General features: G+C 39.6%; 1 protein-coding gene across 1 annotated transcript in view; it reads left to right on the top strand.

Annotated features, from left to right (window-relative positions):
• Positions 1-8183: 8183 nt before the first annotated feature.
• LOC104838485 (N-acetylated-alpha-linked acidic dipeptidase 2-like) overlaps positions 8184-19481 on the top strand; it is a 35192-nt gene continuing 23894 nt past the window's right edge. Inside the window, exons 1-8 of the mRNA XM_010578244.1 lie at positions 8184-8329; positions 9884-9995; positions 12974-13160; positions 14267-14368; positions 15181-15306; positions 15969-16155; positions 17278-17371; positions 17653-17751. Of these exons, the coding sequence (XP_010576546.1) occupies positions 8248-8329; positions 9884-9995; positions 12974-13160; positions 14267-14368; positions 15181-15306; positions 15969-16155; positions 17278-17371; positions 17653-17751 (989 nt within the window). The 5' untranslated portion in view covers positions 8184-8247. The remainder of the gene's footprint in view (positions 8330-9883; positions 9996-12973; positions 13161-14266; positions 14369-15180; positions 15307-15968; positions 16156-17277; positions 17372-17652; positions 17752-19481) is intronic.

Raw genomic sequence — 19481 nt, 5'->3', positions numbered from 1 at the left:
ACTCACTGAGAGAGGGGAAGACAGGTGGCAGGTCATAAGCATGATAGGTATTCCATGGTAAGCTGTCTGTGCTTGTAAGTGTGTATCTTGGACTCCTTCGTTTCTGTGAGGAAGGAAGCACAGGTGTCTAGTTTGGCAAGCCCTGAGTTAGATGTGGCAGCATCTAGTGTTGAGACACATTATGGCCCTTTCTGAAGTTCTTGATCAGTTTTTTAAAATAAAGATGCTTTTTAGTCTTCAAGAACTTATGTGGAAATTCTCATAAGAACATTCTTCTCCCTAAATCACGTCTTATTGTCAGTGTTCTATGGAGTCTAAATATAGCCAGTGCAGCCTTCAGTTCCTCAAAGACTATGCCAGGCAGAAATTGCTGGTGTCATTACTGGACAGCAAAGGGCAAAGCCTATGTAGCTAATTACTGAAACTACATGATTTGTAGCCAGTTGTCCAAGCCATATGTCAAAATATATGCATGGATGCATGTGCAACTGTCCGTTTCCTATATGTGTCACTAGGATTATGTAAGCAAAAAATGAAAGAATAGTTGTGTATGCACTGAGAAATGTCCTTTAACGTGACTTATTTACTAGGATGATACAAAGAAGCAAGGGTCACATTTCACATTTATGAACAAAATGAGGCCAGTTGGCATGTGCCAGCAAATGAAGACATCTAGTTCCTACCAGACAAGTGGGGAACAATGGTTAAATAGATAAGTAATATGCGTTAAAAGCACTGTCTATTAATATGTTCTTGCAAGTGTAGCTGCACTGAGAAACATTTCCAGTCCATTGATTCTTAAAACTCAAAAAAACGTCTGAACCAGCCACATGAGCGAGGAGGTGTATGCTATGAAGCAGACTACTAAGGAAAGGCAGACAATGAGAAGCCAGATACAGGAATAACTACTTTTTAAGCTTCTGTATTTTTTGTTAGAACTTCCAGGGTATCTCAGCGGCATAGCTATTAGCTAACTGAAGCCCTGAGTGTGAAATCCTTTCCTATACAAGAAGTCAAGATAAGGTTTGTGTGCTAATTCTCCTTCAGCAAAGTAGAACATCAAACAACATAAAAAGTCTTTTTTTTTCTAGACTTACACAGTAAGTTGAAATTCACTCTTAACACTGCCAAGTGCTGTTGACCAGATTAGCTGTTTTGGCTCTCAAGCTTTGACATTATTCCATAGTAATTGGCCAACAAATACTGTTGAATTAAGTAAAAAAAATAAAATTCAGGAACAAACCCCAAAACTAAGTATGTTGAATTTACAGTTTATTGATCATCTAACATGAGCCAGTTTTTCATGTAATTACAGATGTTTTCAGCTAGAGATGGCTGTTAGCAGAGTTTATTACTATAATCAACTTTCAGTTCTTTTATTTTCTAAATATGCTGTAATTAATACTTGGAAGAACTAAGGTCCTAATTCCAGACAGCTCCTTGGAAACACTCATTTGGCTTTTACAGTTACTGCAGACAAACTCACCGAGTCATTGACTTATATACAGCAGCAGATGACTTAATTACAAGACGAGGTTTAGAAATATTTAGTAAGCAGATGGAGGAACCTAGCTGGCATTGTGGCATTGTTGAGAGCATCCTTTCCAATTTGAGCAATTACATTAAAAGAATCTGCAGGTGAAATGAAAAAGGAACAGTATTTTTTGAAGAAAGTACTTCCTATCATATGATCACAAATTAGATGCTGTCAAAATTTTCTAAAGAACTCCATGTAATGACCATCCTATGCTCTAAGAGTCTAAATCAAATGAAATAAAAGCATACCCATGTGTGGGAAAGGTAGAAACTATACTTGTATTAAAATGAATCATTGCTTTCATGAAAACAGCAATGTCAATGTTACTTTGGCTGGAAAAGCTGTTGACCTGGCAGCACAACTTCTAAATTAAGATGCTGTTAACACAGATCTTAGTTCAAGTGTTGGTTTAGCTGAGACTACCAGCGCAATCACCGGTAGTCATGATCTTTGAGGTGGGACCTGTGCTTATCTCTGCTTGTATGAGCAGTTTGAAATGTGCTGCTGGACTACAAACAATACTGTGGTGGAGCAGAGCAGCAAACTCTGACAGCTGGAGTCAGAGTAAATTGTATTCTTTCACTTGACGGACAGCAGCTCCCCAGGGCAGGGGATTGCAATGAATAGAAGAATATCACACAATCATAGGGTTGGAAGAGAACTCGGGAGCTCTCTAGTCCAAACTCCTGCTCAAAGCATGGTGAGCTGCAAGGTCAGACCAGGTTGTACAGAGTTTTATCAAGTCCAGTCTTGAAAGTCTCCAAGGATAGAGACCACATAACCTCTCTGTGCAACACATTCCAGTGGTTCACTGCCCTCATGACTGAAAAGCTTTTCCTTATTTCCAGATAGATCCTCTTGTTTCAGTTTATGACTGTTGTTTCTCATCCTCCTGTCATGCACCACTGAAGAGGTTGGCTCTGTCTCCTTGACAAATTTCTTGTACATGCTGGAAGATGCAATTTGGTTTATGTTCAATGCACAGTCCTTTACTCTCTCTCTGTCTCACTGGGTACATTCCTCTTGTAGAAGAAAGGGTCAAAGTTTGCAAGCTGAACTTGTCAGCTGCCAGCAATGTAAACTTTATTTTAACTGGAATCTGATAACGGACCCCTGAAGTTCAGGATAACAGACTCCAACTCAACGCATCAAAATCTGCTACCCTTTTACTCTGGTAGTCAGATAGACTGCAGAGGCCGTGAGAGAGTTCTGGGGGACTGTGCAACTGGCAGAGTCAGAAGTAAACTACTGATTTGAAATTGCGATTGAGCATTCCCCTGTTGCCATTTTTCCTGCAAGAGCTGCCTTTCCCACAAACCAGGGCCCTTTGATCTCTCAAGCCACAAGTTCAACCTTTAGTCAAACAATAGGTCAAGCAGTGCAACAGTAGCATATCTTTCTTGCTGCAGATATTAACCCTTGGGGCCCAGTTGCTGAGCAGCTACAACCTACAATTTACAAGCCCTGACATTTGTTCTATGTATTATGTATTTTTATGTACTGTTGCTGAGTTTGCCTATTGGGCTGTGTGGCATAATTATGCATTCAACAAACAAATGCATGCTAGTTTGGCATTTGGCATGTGTATCTTTGCCATTTTTGGAGCTTATCTAGTTTACCAGGGGTATTTTTTTTTTTAACTAAGTAGAGTATATGTAGCTATCTGCAAGTTCTGCTAGCTTCAGCTTCTTGTTTACACGCTCAACATGTGCAATTCTCACCAATCCTCAGCTTGGTATGAGTCCTATGCAGTAACTGATGGTTTTCTTGCTAGTTTTAAAAGTGATACGAATTTGGAGAAGTACTGTGTGTTCAGGGGTTTGTCTGTGTTTTGGACCTTTTTCCAGTATTGTCACCTGGTCTGAGAAAAGAAATCTCGTTTCCTAGTAATCTTTTCACATTGCTTGTCTTGCGTAATTTTTGTGACTAGTTAGGACCAGCTTTATCTCGAGTCTTAACTTTGATTAAACTTAGGCTAAGGTTGGCATTTTCAATATTGAATAAGATACCCAACTATTATCAGAGAAGCAGTCTTAGCAGTATCTCGCACTGATAATACCTTAGTTCTAGCAGGAAAAGCCCCATGTAAAAGAATAGGGGGGCTGATAGATATGGTTTTGATTTGATCAAGAAGTGACTCAAAGAGAGATGAGTCTTAGGGGATACTGATCCGTCTTAACAGCTCTGAGCTCTCTCCTTGGCTGCTAAGTGAGATGCTCAGCAACAGCTAAGAGTGAGGTGAGGTTTGGTTCGGAGCAGATTTTTCCACCTCCTCACAGATGTGACTTTGCATTTCAGGCATGCAGTACTTCAGATCTCACCATGGCAGGCTCATTTTTCTCTGGCTTCAGTTATTCTGAGGAGCATTTGTTAGACATGATACTACAACTTTGTCTTTGTGATTTAGTAATGTGTATAGTGGGTTATTTAGGTCATGTCCCAAGACTCAGAGAACAGTGAACATGCAGGATAGATACTGCATTCCTTATACTGCATATCTTGGAACTGGTAGTACCAGCGAAGGGAAAGTAAAGGAGGTACAGAAACAAAAAGAGGGGGACAAGAAAGGAGCAGCAAAACAATGCTAAAAAGAACCCCTGCTTCCAGCCTAGGCACTGAGGAAAATAGAGGCTGGTATAGTAGGAGGTTGCTTTATTCCCTTGCCCTTCTTTTGGAAGACTTAGTTCTAGCTGCTCTCTGGTCTCTCCCTACATTCTTTAAGAAGCATGTGGATTGCTGCACCCTGTTCCTCCTTCCAAAAGGGAAGCCAGCAGCATCTGGCATCTGGCAGTTATCAAGCCAAAACTTCTGTTTCGCCTGGGTGAATGGTATTTATATGCTGTATTTCTCATCTTCCGACGAAGTGTGTAGATGAGATAGCTCAGGAGTACTTTTGCAACGTATCAGCAAGCAATTTCAAATATCTATGTATAAAATAGATATGATGCAAAAAGGACAAGAAAAATTCTTGTGTAGTAATGTCACTGCTTACACTGGCCTCCACAGCATACCAAGCTAATTCATAGAATAGAATAGTTTGTGTTGGAAGGGACCTCCAAAGATCATCTAGTCCAACCCCCCTGCAATGAGCAGGGACATCTGCAACTAGATCAGGTTGCTCAGAGTCTCGTCCAGCCTGACCTTGAATGTTTCCAGGGATGAGGCGTCTACCACCTCTCTGGGCAACCTGTGCCATTGTTTCACGCCCCTCATCGTAAAAAATTTCTTCCTTACATCTAGTCTGAATCTACCTTCTTTTAGTTTAAAACCATTAGCCCTTGCCCTATTGCAACAGGCCCTGCTAAAAAGTCTGTCCCCATCTTTCTTATAAGCCCCCTTTCAGTACTGAAAGGCCACAATAAGGTCTCCCCGGAGCCTTCTCTTCTCCAGGCTGAACAACCCCAACTCTCTCAGCCTTTCTTCATAGGAGAGGTGTTCCATGCCTCTGATCATTTTTCTGGTCCTCCTCTGGACCTGCTCCAACAGGTCCATGAAAGAAGGAGTAAATAGTCCCTTATTCAGCTGGGAGAGAAGAAGAAATGTTGCAAGAATTTGGGTCTGCAAAGAACCAAAATATTCCAATTTATGAAAATAGGAGGTTTCAGAATGTGGCTTTATTCAACACTGGAGTAGGACCACAACAATTTGTGACAAAGAGACCAACTTCCTTGAAAACAGTTGATTGCACAGTCATTTCGTAATCTGTTCAAGCAATACATATGTGAAGTTCATTACTTTTCTATGCCTAATAAAGAGTGTGGATTTAAATATGACTGGATAAGTTTGCAGGACTGGTTTATGAAGACTGTCACTTTCTTTCCCAGTGGTATAGCAGCCATATGCATCTGTATATGAATCTAGAAGGGATTCCATGGATAATGGAGGTTGTCTGAGACAGAACAGGTAAGATAGTGAAAAATTTTCCTTTGATGGCCTCAGATGAAAATTACCAGAGATTAAGCGCAAAACATCCTAGTTGCGCACTTGTCAGCAAATGACCTTGTAGTGAGGTCTGTGTGGAGCCCATATAACCCAGAATGCCCTCGACATCCTTCCTCATCGGACTGACTTAAGGACGTGACTCTTGGCTTGCGCCCTGCGGGTTTCCATACTGCTCTATGATGGACCAGTCAGTATGTTTTGAAACCGTCAGGACCAGTCGGTATGTTTTGAAATCGTTATAACCACATTATCCCAGAGCACCCTCTGATTGGCTCCCTGCTTCCTTTAGATTGGGAAGTGCTCATATAGAACAATATGCAGATGAATATAGAGACATTTCTGTATATATACATGTGAGTACAAATGTGTATAAATTTATATTTGTTTATACATAGATATACTTTTTGTGTATAAATACATGTGTATTTATGTATGTGTATATATTGCACACTATATATTATACACATATATATAAAAAAAATATAGTAAGGAAATAAGGATCATAAAGAAAGGCCCAAAAGATTTCCCCAAAAAACCTACACAAACCAGAAGAACCAGCCAATGGGTTCATAAATCAGAAACTTTATTACGAGGTCAGTTTCAGCAGGAGAAGGCAGGTGTCGTGGAGCTCCCCCTGTCCATGGCTGTGGGGAACTTCCAGCTGCCTGTGAGGCCGTGGAGCGGTGCAGACTGGGGCTTAGCACACTTTAGATATCCTAGGGTATCTGGGCTGATCCCAGGAGGCCTCCTGTGTCATGTATGGCAGCTCTGTGGCATAGAGGAGTTGGGAGTGGAGAAGTTAAGCTGGAAAAATTGGGTGCAGTGTGAGAGAAGATTTTTTTTAATTTTTGTCTTTGTTTCTCACTATCCAAGTCTATTTTAATTTGCAATAAATTAAACTATTTTTCCCTAGGTCAAGACTGTTTTGCCTGTGATGGTAATTGGCAAGTGACATCCCTGTCTTGATCTCAACCCATGAGCTTTTTCATTTTATTTCCTGCCCCTGTCCTGTTGTCGAGGGTGTGTGATTCAAGGCATAGATTTATACTGTATGTTATACTTGCATTTAAATGGAACATAATATACTCCACTAGTGGCCAATCCATGGAATGTAAGAACATGCCACAACTTAATAGTACTAGGACTGTATTTTGAGTGGTAGAAGCCACTCGGTTCCTGCTATTGTTCAACCTCGGCATTGCTGATGATGCCCTTATCACTTTAAAAAGACATAGGCATAGAAATAAATACATTTCATACTTTAACACTGTTGCTATTCTTACCTTCTTCCTCCACTGATGTTATCATCATGTGAGATCTAATTTAGATAGTAATCTCCAAAAGCCCTTGTCACTTTACTGTCTATTATGTGCCAGTCCTACACCTGTGGTGCTATATAAATGCTAATAATACATCAATATGCTCATTCTTTATAAGTCCTGTAGGTGGAATTCCATCTGGTTTGTATATGTCAAGTGAGATGTTGGTGTGAAAAGTCCTTGCTGTTCAGAATCTGTGATGGCTTATGAGCAGTTGGGAAATGACAGAAAAAAAGATCACAAAACTGGACGTGCTTATCATTTGAACAAACACATCCAGCCGTATGCCTAAGACAGTGGCTGTGACTGGTGCAGAATATCCGAGCGATGTAATTCTTCTCTAATCTCTGAAAAGCCTTAATGAAATAATTAGGACATTAACTAGTCTTTTCAGCTGTTTCTGAATGTTTTCAGTGCAACCTAGTGTATTTAAGGAAGTTTTGATACTTGGAGTACTTCCATTTCTTTCACAAAATGTACCTACTTTGGACTCTTTTGGAGCAAGTGGTAAGAACTCAGAGCATGTCCAGGCTCCCAGAAGAACTTTCCCATCTTCAGCCAGATAACTGGTCTCCGATGGGCAAGTCCTCAGTTCCAGAAACTTCGGTCTTGGCTTCCATGTAGCTGTGCAGGAGCTCACCGGCACAGAGTGATGTGCAAGGCCAGGGTAAGTTCGTACAAAATATGATGATTCTATGATAATATCTTGATTATTCCCTGGGTGGAAGTTGTGTCCTTCCCCATGAGATACAGATGGATTTGGCTGAATTAGACTAGGAAAACTTGATCCTAAGAACCTTGTAATCCAAACTGTAAAAAGCTAGAGAATATAGGAAATAATTTTTGCAACTTTTCGCAGTTGCAAATTGGATGATGTCTGGAAGTGTCCCCATTGGCTAATCTAAATTGCATTCTGAGCTGCTCTAAGCATTCATCACTTGCCAAGGATTAATGTAACCACAGATTACAAAGGGGAGCAATTCAGTGCTTCCTCGGTAAAGAGAAAACAAGTTTTCCGTTCCTCCATTTTATCTCTTGGACACTTCCACCAGAACAAATACTGATTGTGATTAAGCCTAAACCAGGAACTTTCAAAACTAGAAAGTCCTGATAATTAGTAGAAATTAGCTTTGAAGATAGTACTTATGCATTGCTTGGTGCACAGTCTAGGTGCATACTTGTTACAGAGCTACACACACAGCTACACACAAGCTGTCTTGTGGGGTCAGACTAAGAAATGGAGACGTGCTTTATTGTACTCAGCAAATCATGTCATCGTCATCCAGGGATTAAGGCTGGTTAGGCAGAAAGAGAGCTGAAAAACACAGAAGCCAGGGGCAGCCCTGGGGCTGAGGGCGGGAAGAGGAGGAGGAGGAGAGGGAGGAGGAGGAAGGCGGCCGCTTGCCTGCCCTCCTCGCCGCCTGCAAAGCTGCCGGCCTCCGTGTCCCCATGGCCAGGAGCAAGGCCACCCTCCGCACATGGCTGAGCTGCCCCGGGCTGCTGGCCTGTTTCTTGCTGGGCTTTCTTGCAGGTGAGTACGGAGACACAGGGGCTCAGCCCACAGCCCTTGCCCTCTGCAGATCCTTACGTGCAACCCCTGTTGTGGTTAACTCCCCATCAGGGAGCTTTTACTGCTTTTTAGGGATGCTATGAAATATTCGTCCCGTTGATTTTCTAAGAGGTTGTTTAGCAATTTTGGTCTTTAGGGAGCGAGGACTATAACGGCTGCGTGCTTCAGCCCAGGATGAGCCCTGGTGAATGGATAGCTTCCCATAACAGGCAGTCAGACAGTCAAAGAGGAGAGATTAAGAGAAGACTTTGAGACTTCTGTGACTGCAAAACCTCCAGGATTATTTTTTTATTTGTATTTCCTGATTTTTACTGAAGATCTGTTTAAATGCTCCTATTCAGTTGCTATTTTAGAAATTAAGGGCAGAGTGTAGAGGAGGAGTTTTGACTGACAGCCAAGAGTGGAGTTGCTGAATTTTTCATCATGTACGATGAACTGTACTAGAACATTAGATTCTTTTCTGCAGCCACTTGCAGCATTTGATTTTAAGTCTGAAATTGCACGTCTGCTTATGTCCTTTTTAAACTTGTGGTGTAGCACACACCTAAGGCTGAAGCATGACAGAAAAATCCATGAGGGCTACTAAATATAAAAAACATTAGTTTGATTTAGAAGATTCCTGAGCTGCAAATTTCTGATGCTTGTGCTATTCTTATACATTTCCCTGAACAACATCTTTTTGCCATGCTCCAAAACAGGATGCTGGGCGTGATGGACCTTTGGTCTAATCCAGTATCACTGTTATGCTCAGACTGTTACTACAATTGCATTTAAGTCTAACAGGTCATATAGATTGTGCATGTGACGGCACATATACTTGGCTTTATTATGACAATTTTCCCAGTTTGGGGTTTTCTAGCTATAATAATAATAAAAGGATTTGTTGTTTTGGGGTCTTTTTAAGTCAAATTCATATAGTTATAGATATAGATATAGTCTCTCCTTTCAGGTTTATGGCTACTGAAAAATCCTTAACTTTTTAAAACTGACTTGGGTCACAGTTAACTTTATTCCTTTAATTATTAAATAGACTAACCCCACCCTTCCCCAAATCTGTAACTACTATAATGCTGGCAGGGTGGCTGTTGAGTCCTAGACCTTCACTTTAACTATGCTTACACACATATTTTTAAATATATGTATAAATTAAATACGGGAATTTCATCATGAGTATCAGGACTTCAATCCTCACACTGGAGACAGTTAATTGAGCATTTAAACTTTAGTTTAACATTAATGAGAGATGAATCTGCCTTAAAAGGGGACTGTATTTAGCAGAGATTTAGGGTGTGTTGTTTGAATTCTGTCACTTTTTTGGCAATTCAGTCAATTAAGTATATTTTATTTTTCTGCTCGATTTCTGTGTTTGAGCCAGCAAACACTGACAGAGGGTGCTCTAAGCCCTGTTCATTCTCGTGGTTTTAATGAGACTTTAGTACTTTAGGTTGCATGTGGGCTCAAATAGGTGAGGACTGTGGTTCTTGCTAAGCAGGAAGCTTCTCAAATGTATTTCAGGATGGTTTACGAAACCGACTGAAAAAAACCCCAACTCTTCAGATGTCTATCAAAATGTGCGACAGAAACTTGTGGCTGAGATGAAAGCAGAAAACATCAAGCAATTCCTTCGGTAAGCCCTGTGCATCTTGGGTTTTGAATAATTTTATCACTTAAAAAAGCCAGAAAGTGGTAATATCAGCTCCAAAGAACAGCCTCTGAAAGCAGAGCTGTTAAGATGCTTTTGAAGTATTTGGTTTGTACAGAATGTCTGGGGGAAGGAGAAGGGAGAGACTCACAACTCTTCCATTCCCCCAGTCCCCATTTTTGAAGTTACCTTTTTGGAATGGTTGGACTGTTAAGTGTACTTGCCTCAAGCTGCATTACTGCCAGTGCTTATCATGCTTTTTTATTATGATTTTCCGTAGTCTTGATTTAATGCAGTGTAAGTGTCTGGGTTTTCCTCACAAGTGTCTGAAGTTCTAACACTGGATAACTTTTCTTTGTCTCACACTGAGATGATTTTACTTTATTTGGGATACACTGACTGCTATTAATTACATTCGATTGATAATCTGCCCAGTGTCTCCTTAAACTTTGAGTTTGAGCAGCTAGTCTAAGTAGAAAATTAATATATTAAATGTAGCATTAAAAATGCTGCAAAGTTTGCATGTATACTTACAACTGATAATTCCTTTAGTGTGGCCAGATCCCATTATAACCTGTCTTCTGTTTCAGAAGATGAAAAGCCCTCTCCATGTGCAGTGTATGTGTACGGTTGGATAAGTCTTGCATGATGTAATTGTTATTAAATATTCTTTTTTGCATCCTAATGCATCCATGTGGTTCTTTCAAAACATCTAAAATGCTAGGGATATAGAAATACTCTCTTGTTTTGCTGTGTATTCCACTGGAAATGAAAAAAAACCCCCATTATTATATGTATTTATATCTTCAACAGAGGAACAAATATATTCACAGAAAAAGTAAACAAATATCTCTGCTTAGTAACATGTTGGTATTTAGCATGTAAGTCAGCAGCTGTATCACAAACATCAAAGGATTACTGACAAATTTGATTTCTCTACATTTATTCTAAACCCAAAAGGTTTCATTTCTAACATCAATTAGCTTTTTAAGTCTCTAGGCCTTATCTTATTTTGTATTTGTTGCTCTTAGTAGATTGGAGAGTTCCTGAAGATTATGTTTGAGTGAGAATCTAGGCAACACAGAGACTGATGACAGTATAAAATAGCTCTGTAATTATGCTAAAGTTTCTTGGCCATAGGGTATTAATGGTATCCGTTTATCTGCTTGCTTTGATGATAGGCCAAATGCTTCACACTGTTTTGGGTTTTTTTCCTAAATTCAAAAAAAAGCAGGAACTGCAGAAAAATTAATTAATACACTATCAAGAAAGTTTTTTAAAAGCATAAAAAATGTGAACTTGAGAATTTTGATCCATATTCTTAGTTTTTCAGACTACTAAATCTGTTTTTATGAAGTGGGGAAAACAAACTATGAGTCTCAGAAAACACAGACACTTTGACCTTAGCATTTCCTCTTGGAAAGGATGAAACTGGAAGTGAAAAATTGAAAAAAGGCATCATGTGTTGTTCAGTATATTTTTACTTAGGGCATTTGTAGTATTTAAACTAGAGTACTTAAGGAATTAACAGGTACTTAAAATACTCTAGAGAATTAAAGCGCAAGAAGAGACAGGCAACAAGTTTTGGCAAAGGTTGCTTCCAGACCTCGGTGCATACCTGCACAGTTTAAAGAGAAGGAAAGACAACAGCAGAGAACAGAAGGTTGTGGTCTACTTAGTGAATCGAGATGGATTCAAATCTAGGGGGCCAGGTGGGATTCACAGGAAAGACCTGGATGTTATGATTGCAAGGCTGCTGTCTATGAGAAGTTCTGGTGATTGAAAGACATCCCTGGTGGCTGAAAAGGGCTGATGTCCCCATCTTTAAGTAAGGCAAGGTCAACATGGGGGGGACTGTGGGCTGGTCAGCTTCACTTCAGTCCCTGGAAGGGTGACCAAACATCCTTCTCGAATCTGTTTCCAAACGCATGAAGGACACAAAGATAGTTAGGAACAGTCAGCATTTCTTTACTAGTTGTTTATATGATCAGCATGATGGCCTTCTGTGAGGAAGTGACTGGCTACGTGGATGAGCGGAGGCATTACGGTGGCTGTAACATCCTTGACTTTAACAAGGCTTTGGACGTCGTCTCCTGCGACATTCTCATTTGGAAGCTGAGGAAGCGCATACTGAAGAACAAGCTGTTACATGGGTTGAAAATAGTCTGAACTGACATGTTGAAGTGGTACTAATCATGGTATTTGGTACCACTAATTAATGGTAATTAATGGTATCTGACATAATGGGGCAGCCATTAACAAGTAGCCTGTTGGGAATTCGAAGGTGGCGCTTAGTACCCGACTGACTGATCAGCGTTCACCATAACTCGTTTGTTCAGTGGACCAAACAAATTGTAGACAGATTTGTGTAGGGTAGGCCAGAAGGGCTGGGTATTGTTTCTGACTATTTATCATCATTATGTGTTATATCTGATCTGGATGTAAATGTTAAGAAGGCTTTGATTATTCAAGCTTTTGATTAAGAAAAAAAGAACAAATCCGTGCAGGTAATTTGACGTAATGATTTTCAAGTTAATTAGTACGATATGCCAACAATGTACAAACCCATCATCAGATACCAGAATTATTTGGAGGGCTTCTTTCTGAATGTGTAGCTTTTCTGTATCTATTTCTGCTCCTTTCATACTGTTCACACTCTTTTGCTGAATGTCTTTGACACTGATTTTCATTGCTTGTGTGTAGATGTGGCTATTTCTGTTATGCAAAGAGAAAGGTTCAGCTGACTTATCTTAAGGCCTCAGGGAAGATCCTCTGCCCTACATTTTGTGTTTATCCTGTTGCAGACTCTGATAAACAAACATGTTATACAGCCCAGACTTTAACCATAAGACCTTACTTTCCATGCATGTGGCTTGACGATAAGCTTTATACACACTGATCCTTGTTCACTATTGTGCCTCTCTGCATTTGCTGCTTACTAGTAATTTTCTGTTTTATTCTAGCTCGTTTACCAAGTTGCCTCACCTCGCAGGAACGGAACAGAATCTTCTTCTTGCCAAACAAATTCAAGGCCAGTGGAAGGAATTTGGACTGGATTCAGTAGAACTCGTTCATTATGATGTGCTTCTTTCATACCCAAATGAAACGCAGCCAAACTACATCTCAGTAATTGATGATCAAGGGAATGAGGTGATCTTTTTAATGATTAAACTATATTTGTTTAAGACTTCTTTAAAGAAACAGGGTCTTCCTCTGTTCTCCCACCCAGTCATCCCAGCGTGTGCTTTATAATATGATAAAAAATCCAGCGTGGTGCAATTAGTCTCTTTAAGAATCCTTATTAGACCTCTTTTCCAAGTATTTATCCAGTTAGTGACCCTTGTTAGACCTCTCTTCCAAGTACCTATCCAATCTCTGCTTGAACATCTGTACAATTTTTGCTTCCACAACATGCTGAGGTAAGGAATGCCACACAGATACTGTCCACTGTATGAAGTACTACCTCCTTTTATTTGATCTGAACCTGATCCTACTGGCTTCCTATGGTGTCTCCTAAATAATAATGAACATTCGGTCTATAGTCACCTTCTCCATTTTGTACACACAGGGGAATAAAGAAGTAGATGTAGAATCTGACAAGGAGCCTGAGCGACTAGAGGAGATGGGACTGCTAGAGAAGCATCATAGCACATAGATAGGGGTGAAGAGCCCTGGCAGAAACTAAAGAATATGTGCTCGGGGGTGACATGAGCTTAGAGGTGAAAGAATGGAGAAATTCTTCCAGAAACCCCATAACAATCTCTCAGCTATAATCTCACAAGGTGACAAAAAGTGCACATGAATCTTGAGGCAACGTGAGTGTTACAATAGATAGTGATAAAAGGCAGCACATTTAACTGGAGCATAACCAGCAAAGAGGTGAAGAGAAGAGTAATAATACAGGTGGAAGTAATCACAAAAAATACCTGTGTTGGCATGGATGAACTATGTGTCTTTTTATTGCCGCCGCCTCTTGGCAATTTTCAGCTACTTCTTTGCTTAGGTTCAGGCAGTGACTGATGAGCATCTTCTGACAAATGATCTACCTCTCTATATTCATATCTGCATTCTGTTACAAAAATTCAGCTATGTATTACTAGCTAGTTTTTTGCTTAAACTTATGCGTGCTGGTTAGAATTGTATTTTTTGCTAACAATTTATGTAATCTAGCATATCATTTGCAATAACCAAGCTTAGTGTACAAACTTGTGCCTGGAGGTAGCGTCTGACCAAAGACTTCTCTTATTTATTGATAGATTTTCAATACATCATTGTTTGAACCACCTCCACAGGGGTATGAAAATGTTACTGATATACTACCACCATATAATGCTTTTTCAGCACAAGGAGTGCCAGAGGTAAGAAAAAAGATTATGTAAGAGTATTATTAGCTGAAGTCATATTTTGTGAAACACTTGCTGGGATAGATTGCTCCAACTTCTCAAAATATTTGTTGTAGTAGTTTTAATTAACCATTAGTATAAGAGAACACTTAAGGACAGGTAGGCCACATATTGTGTGAAGGTTAGAAGTCTCCTATTACGAAAAAAAGCTTTCTCAAATTGCTAGAACTCTGAATCACATAATAAGTGAAAAGCTTTTATCTTTGTGGAAAATGTTGGATACATCTCAGGTATTACTCCACATTACTCAACCATACGGAGAGGACTTGCTTAAGTCTTAAGTAGAAATAGCAACATATAAATCAAATTGGAAGACATTTTGGATTAAGTGAATGTCTTCAAAGGCTACAAAAGTCCTTCAATCTGATAATTCATCATGAGGGAACAAGTCAGGGACATCACTGCATTGCATAAATGAAATCATATAATAGCGAGTGTTTGCATATGCAAGGAATACCACTATTTTTTCATGGCCACAGAATTTTGTCAGTTTAGCAAAGTACATTGTTTTAGGTTCTGAACTCAGTTTATAGGGCTGCTGTTAAGTGCAGGATAATATAGAAAGGTCAGCAGTTTGAGCCAAGGCTTCCTATAGAATATTATGTATATCTTTTGCTATTGTTTTTATGGGCACTGGATCTCACTTGTAGAAATGCAAAAAAATAACTGTATCATACACAGTGAATAAAACTGTTTATTTCTGAAATCAGATATTGTGTTTGTTGAATGACCAGTTGCCATGAAACTGCTTTTCTTCTTCTGTGCAGGCAGATCTGGTATATGTGAATTATGGCCGTACTGAAGATTTTTTTAAGCTGGAGCGTGAAATGGGAATTAACTGTACAGGAAAGATTGTCATTGCCAGATATGGGAAAATCTTCAGAGGAAACAAAGTAAGGGTTGTGTTTTCTTTTTTCCTCTGTGGGTCACACACTGCTCATGATAGAGCCAGTGGGAGATAACGAGGGCTGTAAATTGGAACATAAGAGTGTAAGGAAGTCTGCAATGTATCCATTGTGACTGCATTCTAAGAATAACTTTAAAACAATAAAAACAGAAGAATGTATTAATCTCCTGAGACTGAGATAATGGCAAACTCCTTAGACAGTTCTTGCAAGAGATTAGTTTAGGGAACCGAGTAGTTTGTAGACCCAAGGGTTTTAGTACCTTTCATCCATAGAACTGCAGTACTTTATTTGACAAGGAGCACAGAGATTGAATAACTAACTCTTCTGACTTTAGACAACAACTCTGACAAAACTGCTGATAGTGGGACAGTGGGGATAGTGGTCAGGTTTTGTGCCTCAGTTTTATGTCCTTTGCTTTATTTCATAGCCTTGAGGTATGACTAAAGGTGTGACACAAATAATGAACGTGCTATGTTTCACTGTGGTTTGTCCTGCTGAGTCTGTGGTCATTTTCACTCTTCCATATATAAAACTTCTAAAGCTACTTCCCCATGGAAGTAAATTGCAACATTCAGATTTATTACTGCATTAAAAAAAACCAAACCAAAACCCAACAAAGCATTTCCTAAAAGCAAATAATTTCACAGGTTAAAAATGCCATATTAGCAGGAGCCCAAGGGATCATACTTTATTCAGACCCTGCTGACTACTGTGCCCCAGGAGTAGATGCTTATCCAGATGGCTGGAACCTTCCAGGTGGAGGAGCCCAGCGTGGAAATGTGTTAAACCTGAATGGAGCTGGGGACCCTCTAACACCAGGTTATCCTGCAAAAGGTGAGTGAAAGATCTGTACCCTGGGCCATCAAGTACTTTATAAACTGGTGCTGAAAGTTATTGTGGCACTAGAAATTCATCCATTTTCAGTACAGATGCAAAGAAAAAAGCTGCTTAAAATTATTTTTAGCAGTAGTTAATTTTCCTATTGCAGACTAAGATCTACCTGTATGTTATTTCAACTGGTTGCTTTTGAGTTAGGCAGGGAAAGTAAGTTTTTAGGAAAATCTCTTTGTATGATCTCAGCCTTGTAACTCTTAGAAAAGCAGGATGGGTGAGTTTACAGACTGTGAAGCAGCAGAAAATGGCTGAGAATTTATAGTCATTTTTAAATATCTGTGTTACTCAAGAGGACCAGTTTAAACTAGATTATAGTCTACCATCAAAGAGGAGTAATAGCTTTGCTTGGAGGTATTTTTCCTGGCTGATCCTAAATTCCAAGCACAAAAACAGTTTAAAATCCTCTTTACAGGGAGTAAAATTTCTGTAGTAAAAATAACAGTAGCCTGGAGTCTTTCAAAACTTGGCACCATGAGCTTGTCTTGTCCGTGTAGGCATCCTGAACTCAGTCTGAACTAAGATGCCTACCAGTCCTGTCTGCTGATGGGATGGGAATACAGGGGTGCTTCTGGCTTGTGTGACCATTTTGGGGGGCATAAGACAACATAAGACAGCAACCTACTGAAAAAATAGGATAGATTGTGTGTGTCTGGCCCACCAGATTCAGAGAGACATTGACCGTCTTCAACATAGGTAAATGCATCTGTGGATGTCTTCTGCAGCTTGCCCACAGGCTGCACAGGGGCCATCTTCACCTCACACACCAGCTTGGTATTCCCACAGTCACCTGTGAGGAGATCTAATAATATGGATGGACAGCAAATTTAACCTTGCATCAAATGTGGGGATTTCTCTTACACAGCTGTGCAGATGCACTATTGGGTTTGTGGTTCTGTCATTACATTTTGGTTTCCTAGAAGCAGTATCTAAGAAATGATATAAGAATTTAAAAATTCATGCATGCTCATGGCTACTGTGTGGCTGCACTGTTCAAAAGTATTTCCAGTTTGGTGAAAGTTGCTAAGAACACTATAAACTTAACATTTTGTTCTGGTTTCTCAGAGTACACTTTCAGGTATAAAGTTAATGAAGGTGTAGGGATTCCCAAAATCCCAGTTCATCCCATTGGATATCATGATGCAGAAGTATTATTACGGTGAGTATACATCAGTCCTCCTCACCAGAAGTCAGTATTCACAAATGTGCAGCAAAATTTTTTATACTATGTTGGTAAAACCTATGCTATTACTTGTATTTATTACACTTTTGTAGTAGTGTGTGCTTCAGAAAATGTGGAAAATTCAAAGCAATCTGTTTCTGGCAAAATTTTTTTAAGAATTTTGTAAACCCACCTTGTTTTAGGTGCAGTAATCATTAAGGGAATTTAAGGTTTTAGCCTACTGGTCAACTACATTTTTCTTGGTTTTCACTGAACAGTGCAATGGGAGGACCTGCAGCTCCAGACAGCAGTTGGAAGGGAAGTCTCAATGTGTCTTACAACATAGGGCCAGGATTTGCAGACAACTCTTCTACAAGGTCTGTTTTAACACTTGCCTATTTATAAAATATTGGAAAAAAAAAAAAAAATCTCAGCAAGAAAAAGACTGTGAAACAGTAAATCTAGAGATATTCTGGAGAAATTTACTTCCTTCTCAATAGGCAACACTTGGTGATAATTATTAGAATTTGAAAATAAATTATCAAAACTATGGTTTTGCTCAGTGTCTCCAGTGTCAATGGATAGATTCAGAGGGTATAGGTCCAGCTCTGTCATTCCAACTTTAATCCTTACTTTAAGGTTCAGACATTGTTTCACTGGTCATTTTCAAAATGGCTATAGTCAGTAGACATTTTTTAATACTGTTGGATTAACCCTAAACTTCCTCCTCACTTCAAGTTTGGTCTTTCCTTTCTGTTTCTGATGACCAAGGGGACAATAGGACAGCTAGCTTGTACCAGTCCAACAGGGAAGGACTGACAATTCACTAGTTCTCTTCCACGTATGTTTCCCTTGTCCACTGGAAGCCTCCCAGGGTTTCTGTGAACTTAGAGCTGTAAAGTGTGGCAATGATTTGGGAGTCCATCAACTGTTCCCCAAAGCTGGTAGACCCCATGGTTGAAAGCCCTGAAGAGTAACAGGACGGAAGAGCCCTAAGCACATACATCTTACTAATTTGTCTGGGAGGAACTGGCCTTTGACCAGTTGGATTAGCAACAGTATGTTTGCGGTTTACATTTTTTCAGCTCTAACAGAGAAATACAACTGTCCAGGTCTTCAGCACTAACAGAGGCGCTCTCCAGCAGACCAAGTCACTTAACAATTGCATTTGGTGATCAGGGATTTGACTGGCTGTCAGGGAATGTCGTAGCATTCTTCCTTGTTTATAACTGGTAAACTGTAATAGATAAAGCTGAAGATCACTTTTCTCTCACTTTTTCATGTAAAAATACTTTCAGTTTATGTGAGAGATTATTCTGTGAGGACTGGTAGTGTATCGCAATGAACAGTGTGTAAAAATCATGTATCACTGCCACTGCTCCACCTCTAGCAAAACAAGAGTATGTCTGAATATATAATTTTATAAAGACTTCATTGATCATTATTCTTTCCTGCTCTGCTTTAACACTAGCTGAAAATGAATAAAGTAAGAATAAATAAATAAGAAAGCATATTTGACATAATTAAGGTGCTGTTTGGAATGTCTTGAAGAGCAACAGTGAGAAAAGAAACAATATGATTCATCCACAAAACATATACATGGGACATATTTTTGAATGCACTTTATAACATCTTCCTACTTGATAGGCTAACAGTTTTTGTAAATATGGCTAATCCTACATATACTTCTTTCTCAGAGTAGCTCCATATCAAAATGAACCTTCTGAGTCTAGGTAGAAAGTCACTCGCACATGGAAAGTGTGCAAGTATATGCCAGCTGAAGGCGCTGGTATCAGTAATTTTCTGGGCAAAGATCCAGTAGCTGTCCTGAAGTAGGTTTTGATTTTGACAGCTATGCAGATTTGCTGCTGAAAAGATAACTTCAAATGTGAAACTCTTGGGGTTTTGCCAGACACAAAAAAAGCATTGTTTGATGCTTTGTTTATTCTGCAGGTTAAGAGGGGCTGAATACTACATTATTTTTAGCCCTCCTAATACTTGAATTTCCTTCCTTTTTATAAAATTTCACAGCAGATTTTACTGGGGGGGGGGGGGGGGGGGGGGAGGTGTGCCAAACTTTTCACACATTGACTTGGTGTCCAAAACA

The sequence above is a fragment of the Haliaeetus leucocephalus genome, unplaced genomic scaffold (genome assembly GCF_000737465.1).
Source record: "Haliaeetus leucocephalus isolate CR32 unplaced genomic scaffold, Haliaeetus_leucocephalus-4.0 Scaffold616, whole genome shotgun sequence".
NCBI lineage: Eukaryota > Metazoa > Chordata > Aves > Accipitriformes > Accipitridae > Haliaeetus > Haliaeetus leucocephalus.
The sequence above is the reverse complement of the archived record's forward strand: the minus strand, read 5'-3'. Positions and strand labels throughout refer to the sequence as shown.